Source organism: Callithrix jacchus, chromosome 1 (genome assembly GCF_049354715.1).
Source record: "Callithrix jacchus isolate 240 chromosome 1, calJac240_pri, whole genome shotgun sequence".
NCBI lineage: Eukaryota > Metazoa > Chordata > Mammalia > Primates > Cebidae > Callithrix > Callithrix jacchus.
Genome location: NC_133502.1, coordinates 96059738 through 96074013, shown reverse-complemented (window position 1 = coordinate 96074013; position 14276 = coordinate 96059738). Strand labels below are relative to the sequence as shown.

General features: G+C 38.2%; 1 protein-coding gene across 8 annotated transcripts in view; it reads left to right on the top strand.

Annotated features, from left to right (window-relative positions):
• PIP5K1B (phosphatidylinositol-4-phosphate 5-kinase type 1 beta) overlaps nt 1-14276 on the top strand; it is a 346015-nt gene that overhangs the window by 175652 nt on the left and 156087 nt on the right. For all 8 annotated transcript variants that reach the window (XM_035303089.3, XM_054255089.2, XM_078367069.1 and 5 more), the window contains one exon: nt 9018-9135. In XM_035303089.3, the coding sequence (XP_035158980.1) occupies nt 9018-9135 (118 nt within the window). The remainder of the gene's footprint in view (nt 1-9017; nt 9136-14276) is intronic.

The window sequence follows — 14276 nt, the reverse complement described above, 5'->3', positions numbered from 1 at the left end:
TGTTCCCCCAGGCCCTGCCAGTAATAGCTTCTAGTTGCTGTAGCAATCAAAAAACCTCTACAAAGTGATAGATAAATTTAGTATCTTGATTGTGGTGATGGTTTCACAGGTGTATATACACAGGTGAAAAATTAATAAATTGCATACTTTATTGCCTGTCAATTAAACTTCAATAAATGTGTCAAATAATGCTTTCTGTCTCCAAGTATTTCCAAGCCCATATGGGGATGAGGAAAGGGGTAGGTGGGCAGGACAGGCCCTGGTTGTAACCATTCAAACATTCTGTGGTTTCTGATGGCTCCAAAACTCAATGAGTCTATCTGGGCCTGAGAACTAATTGCTTGAGGTACCTTGAGATGTTTTAAGTTACTGATCTCTGAAGTTGTAGAATCCATTTCTCCTAGCAACCAAATGCATTGTATTTTTTCTTATTTACATATTTTGAAGTTGCTCAAAGTTATTTTTAAATATTAAGTACATAATTTGTCCTATGAATTATTTCATTTTGTAGATGGAAAAAGCCCTGAGCTTTTTTAAGATTTGAAAAAGAATATAAAAATCTCTTTTAACTGTCTGGCTCTATGACCTTCCAAAATGTGTTCCAAAATCTCGAAGTAGATGAGTAAGAAAATCATAATCATATCTTAATCTTTTGACCCCAAATTCTGTGTTGTGATCAGAAACTCAGGTTATAGACAGGCTTCATGTATTGATAGGATAAAGAAGAAAGAGGATGGTTTATAATTTTGTACCATGTAAACAAGAACCTAAAGTGGCAAAGAGAGGCAAAATTTTTAAGTTCCAGCTGTGAACCAAGCATAGTTTTATTCATATAGTAAATTGCTTATGTAATATATATTAATTTTTATTATCTTTTATCTTTACAAAAATACTATTTGGTATGTTAAATAATTTGGCCCTAAGACATTAAGTCACTTACTCCAAGGCTATCCAACCAGTAAATGGTAAAGCCAAGATTTTAACTTGGGGTTAGCTGACCCCAAAGTTTTGTTTTTCTCTACGTTGTGGCAATAATGCATGGGAATGGTATTTCTGCTTTATTGAATCAGAACAATGCCCAGCTTTTATCTTAGAATTATGGACCTCAATCTGCTTCTTTGTTCCCCTAAAAACCAGCTCTAATTTGTTCTTCTCCAGGAGTCACTATCACTACCTTACCTGGGGGTGGCAAAAAATGGTTTAAAAGCTGTTGATAAAGGTTTAAACATCTTTCCATATTCCAGGATAATTATCCAGCTGAGGAATTTTTAAAGCCCCTATATTTTAATCTCTTCACTTGTAAAATAGGAGTTTTACTTGCTGTAAAGATCATTACAGAAAACAGACTGCCTTTGGGTTTGACTCATGTGCTCTTTAGGATTTATTTGGACAACCAGGGAATACCCACCTTTTGGAAGAGAATTCCAATAAACTACAGCAAGAGTAAAACATTATCCTAAATGATAAGCAAACATGTATGTCAAAGGTTCATATAAAATATTGCCACATATTATCATTCAACGTTACAGGTTTGACAAACTAGCCAACTGCCTGCATTTCAAGGCATATTGACATAAACTTATCCAAAAGTCTATCTCATACCAGGGATCCCCAACCCCTGGGCATCGGACCAGTGGGAATCTGTGGCTTGTTAGGAACCCAGCTGCACAGCAGGAGGTGAGCAGAGGGCAAGCGAGTATTCACGCCCAAGCTCAGCCTCCTGTCAGATCACCTGGGGCATTAGATTCTCATAGGAGCATGAACCCTATTGTGAATGGATCTAGGTTGCATACTCTTTATGAGAATGTAATGCCTGATGATCTGAGATAGAGTGGTTTCATCCCAAAACCATCCCTGCTTCTCGCTGTCCATGGAAAAATTGTCTTCCACAAAACTGGTCCCTGGTGCCAAAAAGGTTGAGGACCGACCACTGTCTTATCCCATGGGTCAGCACACAACAGCCCATGGGACAGGCCCTGCTTTCTGCCTGTTTTTGTAAATAAAGTTTAATTGGAATAAAGCCACATCCATTCATTTACGAATTGTCTATGGCTGCTATTCTATAATGGCTGCAGAGTTAAGTAATTGCTACAGAGACTTTATGGCCCTCAGAGCTCAAAATAGTATCTGGCCCTTTATAGAAAAAGATTGCTAAGACTGGGTGCAGTGGCTAACGCCTGTAATTTCAGCACTTTGGGAGGCCGAGGTGTGAGGATTGATTGAGCTCAGGAGTTTGAGAGCAGCCTGGGCAATATAATGAGACCTCATCTCTTTATATTTAATAAAAATAATAAAGAGAAAAGTAAAAAAGAAAAAGATTGCCAACTCCTGATCTATACAAACATTCTGCACCAGTTTTTATGTACGTGTGGGTAGAACACAAGTCTGCCAGCATAGTCTCCTTGGGAGAAAATAAGAGATGTGGCTGCTGCTGGCCAAGCCCATGATATGATACCCCTTCAAATCAAAACTCTTCATGCCTTTGTTCAACATGTATTTGTCAGGGATGGGGAGAAACTGATTTCCTGTTGATAAAAGCCATATACCCCTTCCTTTAGTTCAAAATAAAGGATTTATTGCATCCACTGAATATTATACAGTATACTACCTTATTCAAAATTATCTTCAAAGCACAGTTTTCCAGTATGGTAATAACTTCTTGGGTGGTTTAATGTTTAGAGAACTGATGATGTCACATGTTCCCAGTAAATGACATCCCAGAATGCACTGTGGTCAGGGAGTTTAAGCTGTCTTCAGATGCTGACTTTTGAAGATTGACTGTCAGCTGGTTGGTCTCTGAAGATGGTGCAGCCTCCTCTTATACAATACAGCTCATGTGTACCCATCACAGAACTGCTTTGCAGTGAGAGGTTGGCACCAGCAAGGAGTGTGTCTTTTGTTTTGCTTTGTTTTGTTTTTCCATTCATGAGCACTATCTAATTTGGCAAAAAAGAGGACCCATTTCTGTGTCTCTCTCTAGTTACATAAAGAGTTGTTTGTGGAAACCGAGGGATCTCTACCGTGGCTGAACTGGTAGAAGCAATTAATAATAATACCTTAAGTCTTCTTCTACAGACAACTGTGTACCATCCGTAGTTTGTTACTGGACTGTAGTGCCATTCGTCCAGCAGTAATGCCATTTAATCTTTCCTAATGTCTGTACATCAAGACAAAGCACCCTTCATATATTCTGTCACACAGAGGGTAAGGTCATGTTTGATGAACAAAAGCGAGGGCATTTCGCATCCTTTAGCAAAACCGACCACTATTGCCCAGGAGTTACATACGTATTAGTTTTGTCAAAAGTCCCCAGAGCCACTACTGATGGTGTGGTTACAATTTGAAATAAAAGAAGCTCACTAAATAGAAAATGCTGCTCTAGAAACAACAAAACTCTGAGTCTCAGCTCCAAAACTGGACCCCTTGTGTGTCTTTGAGATGCTAAATTAGTTATACCCCATTGCTTATTACCACCATATGTCCCAGTCCAGTGCAACCAAAACTAGTGCTTGGTCATTAGTCCCTAAAACCCCATAAACAAAGCCGTGATGTTCTTAGTATATACAGATGAGAACACCAGCTGACCAAAGCTTCTGTAACGGAAATTATACCCACCAGCCCCTGTGGTGTGAGGGCTTCACGTGGAAGTCATTGGGATATTTGGGCAGGGAGAACCCTGAAACTTGTAACCCTGTAACTTGTAAACTTGTAAAAAGGAGGAATAACAGAGGAATGTTAAGTCTTAAGTTAAGGCTTTCCTATCTGCTGGTGACTTTTCTACTATTCTGATGTGAGTCTAATCTCTAATCTTGTTTGTTCCTGATCAGTTTGGGCCATTACTTTCCCTCACTGGACTTTTATTTATTTATCTGCTAAATGGGGAATTCCAGATGATGGCTAATGCTTCCTCAAGCTTCAACATTGTGTAATTCTAAACATATGTTGCCATTAAGATATATGTATTTTTAGACTAAGACAAGCAGTAGCTTTGGCCTTAAAAATGAACTTGCCTCAGAAGAGGTGAATGTCAGAATGCCAGAGTTGGTCCATGATTGAACTTTAACTGCTTCTTAGTGAATACAGGGGGAAGAGGACAGAGAAAGTTCTGTTCTTTATTTGAAATTTCTTTCTCCTTTTTTGGAGCTAAAAATGCCCTTTTATTATGTGATAGGATTATAATGTGTGTTTGCTTGTTTAGATTCTTACTTGGTAAAATAAAGTTAGTAATCTAAGGTTGGATTCCAAATTTTTGTTGTTGAAATTTTACTGGCCCATGGGATCCAAGCATCTAGAACCACTGCTCAAAACCCCATAGCTGAGATTTCCAAAGCTTCAACTTATGCTAAGACAAGAAAGTCAGTTGTTGGGTGTTTGCTTTTTTTCATACACTATGTAAGTTCATTGAAGAAATACAAGGTAAATCTTAAGCTGTGAGGAGGTCTACTCTTTCTCTGACTTCATTTTTGCTAAGTCTGGATGCTATGAGCACCATTAGTAACCCCAGTCTCAGGCAAGGAAAGCCTGTGGACTTCAGCAGGCGAACGTTGACTGCAGTCTTTGTGTTTAAATGTTGGCAAGAAGTTGCTAAGCACTTGGTACCTGTGCTGTGGGGATTCTGTGCTGAATGTCTGTGGCCTAGCACCCACGTTTACACACAGTAAGTCTGCCAGCCAGTGTGCGACCTCAGAAAACCATGGTCGTTGCCTGCTGGCTGACCTTCACTGGACTTGCTGTTTGGTTCTCTGCACTCATGCAGTCATGCACTCCTGACAAATATCCAGGCCCAGCAGGGGCCAGCGATCTCGTTAATTTGCATTTCCTTCACTAGAGCTTTGTTCACGTCAAGCTGGTATTTGTTATTCATTGGAGCAGTTTAAATATGTAGAAGTAAACAAACCTTCTGCTGTGGTGCTTGGGCAGGGAGGGTTCTGCTTGGGGGAAGTGGGATCAGCTTATGGCTTTTAACCTCTAAGTTTTAAGAATTATTTAATTTTATGAATGATAATATGTAGCAAGTCTTGTCCTGTTTTTAAAAGGAATACTATGAAGTGTTCCTTTCATCCCTGTGCCTTCTCTTAGTTCCAACTCCATTTATCACGATTACTTATGGCCTATTTTCCTTCAAGGATTTTTTTTATGCACATGCATGCCAAAAGAATATGTTTTCCTTTTTATACAAGTGGTGACATCCCATACACAGCATTCTGCATCATGTTTCATCTACTTAACAATTTATCTTAGAGATCTTGCCGTGTCAGTACATAATAAGCATCCTTATTCTTTTCTTAATACTGCATAAAATTCCATTGTGTAGCTGAATCATAATTAATTAGACAAGTCCTCTTCTGAAGTCCTTCTAGGTTGTCATAATTGGTAACCATGTTCACATGTATTGTTTTGGACAAACGCTAGTTAATCCATAGGATAACTTAGGCATGCATTTGCTGGAGCAATGAGTTACGTGTTTGTAATAATGTCCTTCATGGGAAAAGGAAATCTCAATTTACATTCCCACTAACAGTGTTTCAGAATACCACTTCTCCTTAAGCTACATTACAGTTGTGGATTTTCACCAGTCTGTCGGTGACATTTATTTTGTTATGAATGAAGTTGAGCATTTTTTCTTATGTTTGAGTCATATCTTTTCATTTCTGTGAGGTGCCTGATCATATCCTCAGCTATTTTTTTCAGTCAATTTTTTTATTTTTTTTTTTTGAGACAGTGTCTTGCTCTGTTCCAGGCTGGAGTACAGTGGTGCAATCTCAGCTTACTGCAGCCTCTACTTCCTGGGCCCAGGCAATCCTTCTGCCTCAGTCCACCAAGTAAACGGGACTACAGGTGTACACCACCACACAAGGCAAATTTTTGTATTTTTCGTAGAGACAGGGTTTCACCATGTTGCCCAGGCTGGACTTCTTGGACTTTTATGCAGTTTATTGGAGCACTGTATGTTAGGAGATTAGCCAATTGTCTGTGATAGGAGTTGCAAGTATTTTCCCATTTTGTCATTTATTTTTCTTGGTTTTTATAACTATACTTTCAACACATGCCTCATGTGAAGTGTTTAGCTCAGGGTTGTTTCCTATATAGCCTCAATCATCCATATGTGTTAAGGGCTCCTTGCATTCCAAGCACGTTAGCTTTCACTTTTTCAATCACTAAGCCACTTAATTTATAGAGGTTCTGTACTGGGCCTGGTGAAACTCAGCTTGTAAATAGCAGAGGCAACTTGAACCCAGGTCTCCCTGTACTATAAAATCCATCTTCTTAACTATCACACAGTGTATCCAGTAGGACTTAAGAGAGTACAGCCCAGTCTTAATATTAACAAAAAGAAAACAGAAGCCATAAAATAAAACCTACTAGGAGGGAAAACAAGCAAACAAAAAGTTGTGATGTACTACAAACCTAATTTACAGAAGCCACTATTTGAGAATTTTCCTTTGCATTCATACAAATACAGAGGTTCCAGATTGTGTAACCTCAGCAATTAATTGTTACTTTCTATATGTTAATTATGCCATGAAGCAACATCCACTCTGTATGATGCCTCCATTAAGTATTATGCCCACTCCTTTTCATTTTCTCTGTTTATACAAATATAATTTCTTGGTTGTCCCATATAGGTTAAGCCTGCCTCACAGTTGCCTCATACTTCTCCATATCTTAATGTGGCCCAAAGCTAGCTAGATTTAATTCTTTTTCATGGAATGATTTAGTGGCTGTTTAAACTACCAAATACCTATTATTATTTCTGTATACCTAAGGAAATAAATGTCCCCTTTCTCTATCTGAAGCCGCTCTACTCTGTGTACATGAGCATTTATGTGTGGATGTGTGTACATGTGTCTGTGTCTGTCTCACCTCCAGGGAAACCTAACACTATCCTTTTTACACCATAACTGAACAAATCACAGTAGCCAGAGAGATGTGAATCCAAGAAAAATTATTGTATTAATAAAAACTTCAGGGAAAGATGAATAATCTAAAGAGCTCAGGAGTAACCAAAAATGAAAGTAGTAATAGTAAGTGCAGCATCCTCTCTGATAAAATCTTGGGCCCAAAACCGTAAAAAATGAGAGAAACTGCATTTAAGTGGAACATGGGTGTTTTATCTTACCTCTTGGAATGTTGAAGGGAATCTGCTCCAATAGAATGAATTACTTTATATGAGATAGAAAGTGAAAAAGAGAGAAATAAGAAACTGGCAACGCTCTTAGCCCACTGAAAGCAGCCTGCTTCAGAACCTAAGGCATTGTGGTTATTTTTACATGCTTGCAAAAGTAAGGAAGGATGTTACAGGTCTCTTTGAGCCGCTTTTCTTTTACCCTTTATTTCTATATTATCTACATTTATATTAATAAATTATTACATGCCATGTAAGTTCCAGAATCATTCCTTTTGACAGTCCCATGGGATTGAATCCCCTCCTAAATCCCAAAATATAGAAAAAGAAAATGTTTGGATACTGTGCCGGGCATCATACATACTGAATATTTAGCTATGCTTGCTTAGAGAAACAGTGACCATTTAAATGAGTAGATGATTTGGGGGTCATTTCTTAGGATGTGACTGCTCCTCTCTCAGGTAGTCTTAGTCCCTGTGCCACTCCTCTCCTAGTGTGTATGCCTTGCTGCTGCCTGAGTGAATCCTGGCCTTTCAAGATAACCATTTATCATATGCTGCTGACCCCTAACAACAGAAGCCAACTCTATCCTCTGGTACTCAGCAAAACAGTCATCTATAATCGTGCAGAAGGAAAGGCTAGTTGCCTTGGATATATTGAATAGATATTTCCTAAATAGTTTTCAAGGGTAACCTGTTACTGTGCTTAATCCATGTAAGAATCAACTCTTCCATATTAGCATTATGCTGAAAACGCATTCTTTCACTCAACAAATACTTATTGAGTGTCTGCTATGTGCCAGGCACTGATGCAAAAATCTGATTGATCTCAAAACTTAAACTGTAGTAGATCCAAAGTGTTTATTCTGTGCTGAAAGCCTTTGTCATTTGTCCAGTCCTTTTTGTGTGGTATCCATGAAAAACAGACCATGATAAAATTGCATGGACCCTCGATGTCCTGCCTAGAATGTAGTTCAATGGGATCTTGAACCTTTACATAAAATTCTATTGCATTGTTCTAAGTTTTCACATTGAAAAATTTAAGAATGTGTGGCTTAGGTGGTTTGACTGGCTCATGTATTAAGTAATATTATATGGAGTCAAAGAATTAAAAAGGATGAGATTGATAAATGTCAGCATTTAGGCCAGTGGATGCCTCTATGAATATGACCAGTAAAAAGTACAGAAGGGGATTCAACTGTATGGATAATGTTCTATGTCTTAAGCTGCATATTGGATTCATTGGTATTCACTGGTTTATTCTTTATACATTTTATATATCATAAATATTGTGTATATTTTTTCCAAATGAACCCAGGAAAAGGAAAAGAAGATAATGAAATATTGGGGAGTGGAAATCAGGTTTTAAATTCTTAAAATATGTAAGGTGTCTTTTTTTTGAAAATGTAAATAAAAGAGTTCAGATTGAGGCCCTATTCAGTGTGATGGTTCTCTCTGTTTTAAGAATTATTTCACTTATCCCTGTTTAACAATATTTGTCAAATATCCAAAATTTGTGGTTAAAAAATACATTTTTGAAATTGCTCCACACAGTAAGGCCTAGATCTTTTACCCAAAGCATTACAATGTGATTACACTGGTGACGATGGAGTGATCTTCCCAGGAAGAAGGCACAAGGGAATAATGAATATTCAGGCATGTGACACTGATTGCCGGGGAACACCTGCATGGAGTGACTGTCACTGACTTAGCATCTATTCTACCTGGTGATCATTGGCCTCTGTGACATGAACTTTGAGAAACCTGCTCCCGTGGGGTTGATTTTTCTAGAGGTAATATTGGCCCAGGACTAATAGAGCTAGATGTGCAGTCAAAATTGTCCTTGCTAATGTGTTCTTTCTTTCTCTCTCTTTTTAATGTTTTGACTTCAGCGAAGGGAGCAATCTGACCCCTGCACATCACTACCCAGACTTTAGATTTAAGACATACGCTCCATTAGCATTCCGATATTTCAGAGAACTTTTTGGTATCAAGCCTGATGATTACTTGGTAAGAACCTGTCATTTTTCTTCCTTCTATAGAAATGTGTAATATAAACATTTGTATCATAGCAACAGTAACAAGTGGCTTGTGTCTCTCATTTTATAAAGCTCCAGGGCATAAAGTTCCAAGTTTTATAATGATTATAAATTTAGCTTCAAGAAATTTGATGTGACTCTGTAGTTGCTACTGATAGCTCCATAATCTGCTATGGTAATTAATATTTAAATAACTATAATATCAGTTGTGACTTCAGATAATTATTCTAACAGATATGTTATAATTAGTTCTAAATACTCCTGTGAATTTTGCTGATTAGATTCTATTTGAAAGCCTTTCTATGTTAATTGGCTTATTTGTACCGTTCCTCTCAACTACCTTGGCCCACAACTATTTCACCTTGACCTACAAATTTGAATAAACATTTTAAAGAATCTGGATAGTTTTGTTCTCAACATCTCTTCAGGCAGGCTCTTTTTAAACATATTTTTATTCGGTACAAAGGCATATTTTATCCTCAGATTTGTCTGCATTCTTCATCTGCCTTCTGGCACACAAGAGATGCAAACACAACAGCCTTTTTGTGAGGTAGTCTGATGTGACCTCAGAGTTTTCCCTCATTCCTGTTCAAGGAGCCAGGAACTTTCTGTTGGAAGTGAAAAAATGGTTTGTTTCATAATTTGATCACTGTTAACACCCTGAGGCTTCTCAAAATTGATTTTCAAGAGACTGTAGGAACAATACCATCAAATATTTATTGTTCATCCCATTCTGAATGATCTTAATAAGACTTGAGCCAGATCCTGGGATAATGCTTTTCAGAAAAACTATAGCAACACATGTAACAAAGAGTATTTAATATGCATCTTATAATTTGGATAAGATGTAAATAATTCAAAGCTGATTATATTCTGTGCTGATGAAGACTCTTAAATGTCTCCTTTGAATCTTCTTGTAAAAGAGAAAAAGAAAATCTGTGAATAATCTTCTTTATTTGGTTCCTAAGAAAATCATATGACTTCTGTCTAATGAAGCAAAACTGCTTCCTCAGGGCACGTCAATAAGTCTCTAAAGAGCAGTGAGGGCAAGGTAGAAAGTCCCCAGCATCCTGCTGCCCTTAAATGTATATATTGCTCTCTTTCTCTCACCACTTCCCTTTAATTGAAGCCTCAGGTGCCTCTACCCATGATGACCAATGCAAGTACACAAGCACACACATTTGTTCTGTTAGAGGATATTAAAGGATGTTAGAGAGCATCCTTTGGTTTCTAGCCATTCTATAACTACTGAGGGTTGTCATCATTCAGGAAATGTGTTTGAGAAACCCCATAGGGTTTTAATATTATATTATGAAAAACAAGATAGATCTCTCATCTTCTGCCACACATTCAAATTTAATGGACTCTCTTTCTGAACTTCCTTGAACTTCTCACCATTTGAAGAGATGCCTTAGACTTGCGTTTCACACTGCTAGTCCAATCAATATGATGAGATGGATTCCTGTCTTTAGCCTGCCCATATCCATTGTCCTGAAGGCTACTGGTCCACTCTTTCATTCATTCTGATCTCACAAATTTGCTTTCTATGGGGAAGATCCTTTTCTGAACAACTTCGCACACAGCCTACCCAAGTTTCCTAATGAGTCTTTAAACTGGAAAAATTATTTTCATAATGTGGTTAGACTATTTACAGAAGAGCACAAGACTCTAAGCTCATCACTTCTCACAAGAAAAGTCTTTGTCCCTGTACCTGGCAAAAGGGAAACTAATTGATCAGTGGGCACTTTGAGCACCTATTATATCTAAAATACTTTGCTAATAGTTGTAGGGAAATTCAAAAAACTACAAGTCATGACACACAAAAACTTAAAATCAATTTGTCTATGTGGAAAACCAATCAACTCTATCAGGCAATAAATTGAAAAACTGAAGCAAAACATAAAATAATCCAGGGTTTGGGGTAGAGATCTTTTTCTTTGTTGGGTGACGATTAGGAGATCATCTTATGAGCATAGTGTGGTTTTAACCATGCCTTAAAAATTACAATGGTTTTTAAAAGGTAGAAAAGAAATGGATGCTCGGAGGGCAAAGGGTTGGAAGGGGCACAGTAGAACCAGAGATGTGGACGTGTTCAATTTTCAGACAGACATTTAGTGGACCAATGTGGCTAGAGGGAAGAGTTTTTATCAGGAACATTATTAATAGATAGGTCCAGACAATTGAAATAAAGAAACTTCTAAATTACAGGAAACTAAGGAAATACAAAGACTGACCAGGTATTTGATAGTGTTGAGAAATTACTTTTTTGGTGAGATGGTAATATCGTGGTTCCATTTTAAAAGGAGAATGTTTGTCTTTTAGAGGATACACTGAAATATCTATGGATGAAATGGTTTGATATTTGGGATGTACTTCCATGGAATCTGAGGAGTTGGTCAAAAAATACAAAATTTGAATTAGACAGCTGGGCACGGTGGCTCACGCCTGTAATCCCAGCCCTATGGGAGACTGAGACAGGAGAATCACTTGAACCCAGGAGGTGGAGGTTGCAGTGAGCCGAGATTGCACCACTGTACTCCAGCCTGGATGATGGAGCAAGACTCCACCTCAAAAAAATAAAAATAACAATAAATTTAAAAATGGAATTAAAGAGGAGGAATAAATACAGGAGATCTATTCTACATGGTGACTAAAATAATAATAATATATACTTGAAAATTGCTAAGAGAATAGATTTTAAAGATATGTGCTTGAGGTGATGGCTATCCCATTACTCTGATTTGATCATTACACATTGTGTATAGGTATCAAAATATCACATGTACACCCAAAATATGTACAACTATTGTGTATCTTTAAAAAAAAAAGAAAAAAGTTCCAACCATAAAAGAGTGATGAATATGTGAGGTAAAGGATATGTTAATTAGCTTGATTGAGCCATTCCACAGTGTATACATACATCAAAATATCATGCTATATGTCATAAAAATACACAATTTTATTTATCAATTTTAAAAATTAATCAGAAGGATTATATACTCTAAGTAGGTGAATTGAATGATATCCAACTTATAGCTCACTATAATGGTTAAAAATAAATAAATTGAATGTCCCCCCACCAAAAAAAAAAAAATATCTGAGGGAAGTAACACAGCAGAATGTTTGGAGGTGTGGAAGAAACAAGATTGGCCATGAGTCGATCATTGAATGATCATGAATGAGTTGACCATTCGTGAGTTGATGCTGGAAGATAGATACATGGGTATTAATTACACAATTTTTTTTAATTTTATGTATGTAAATATAATTTAAAAGGTAGGGAGAGGCCAAGTATGGTGGCTCATGCCTGTAATCCAACACTTTGGGAGGCCAAGGCAGGTGGATCACCTGAGGTGAGAAGTTCAAGACCAGCCTGGCCAACATGGAAAAATCCTCTCTCTACCAAAAATACAAAAAAACTAGCCAGGAGTGATGGCATTAGCCTGTCCCAGCTACTTGGGAGGCTAAGGAAGGAGAATCCTTTGAACCAAGGAGATGAAATTTGCAGTGAGCTGAGATTGCACCACTGCACTGCAGCCTGGGCGACAGACCAATACTGCGTCTAAACACACACACACACACACACACACACACACACACACACACACACACACACGGTAGATAGATACATGGGTGTTAATTACACAATTCTTTTTAATTTTATGTATGTAATACATACATACATAAAATTTTGTTTCATTCCATTTTCCTACCTTACTCATTCATCACACACCTGGTTCAGTGACTAGATACATCTCTGGGGCTTGCAAGAAACAAAACAAAGGCCCTAGCTAAACATGACTGCTTCATCCCCAGCAGCTGCTGCCATCCACCTACGCCTGTACTGGGGAAATCTGCAGCATAGGACCAGCATGGGGAAAGGCAGCTCCCCAGCAAGCCTTGGAGTTTCTGGAAGCTACCTTCAAACCATTCTATCTGGGATCCCACCTAATGATCTGGAGTGTGGTAGATGGGGAAAGGGTCTTTTGTATGACACAGCATGCTTGAGTGTCAGGTATAATAACCCTCAAAGACTTTTTAGCTCAATCTTTCATTTTACAGATGAGGAATCTGAAACTGGGGTTAGCAAAGGGAGATGCCCAAGGTTACCCACAATGGAGGGGGCTGAGCCTCGACCAAACAGTGGTCTCCCTATCCTTCCCAAAGGGCTTGAAGACCCTTCACCAGCTAGCCTCATGCTTCTCGTATTTGATGAAAATCACAGACCCCTTACCAAATATGTACTCAAGCTAGCCTCTCAGGCCATTGAACTGTGATTATCCATTGTGAAGAATACAGCCAAAAGAAGTCAAAGACATTTAACAAAACATGTTTTGAAAGAGTTTAGCTAAAGGAAAGCATAGAAATAGGAAATAAAACATTGCTTGAAAAACTCTGTGAAGAAACAAAGGATACAGTGCAAATCATAAAGTGCATCATGGTGGCTGTCAAACTGGGGCTATTCAAATCTCCACTTACGAAGTTATAGTGATCTAAGTTGGGGGTGTGGAAACATTATCTAGCCATTGGTAACTCCATACATGGGTATGATACTGAATATCTGCCATATGTGTGTATTTCTACTTAGTTTTGTACTGTTGCTTCTGGATTCCTGCCTGAATTATTCTGTTTATGTTCTCAGTCCCATTAGAATGCACCCTGTGCATGCTGATTATAAGTTTCAAGTTGAAACATGCATAATTTAGATTGTGAGACAGAGCGGTGACAGTGCCTCTGCACATAGAGCAGTTCAAACTTTCCTTCTTCCTTACTTGTTCCTAGGCAAACACCTCCCAAGGCAAAGCCAAAGGGCCCCAGAGCATTCCCATCTCTGCTTGGGCAACCAGTGATGAGTTCTTTCTTTCTCCATCATATGCCTGGGTATTCAAAAATTCAGCAGAACTTATATGAGTCTTTTCAGGCTCACCTGCACCAGTAAGAAAGAGAGCAGAGTGAATATTTCATACTATGGTGGGGCGGGGGATGGCACATAAAATTATCTCTGCCACATGGGGCAAGTTTACATTGTTAATTTATATTGGCAGGGCCCAGCTGGGTTGTGCTCTGCTTTTTATTTTTTTCTCCAGTGGATATAGCAGAGAGGCCCTGCAG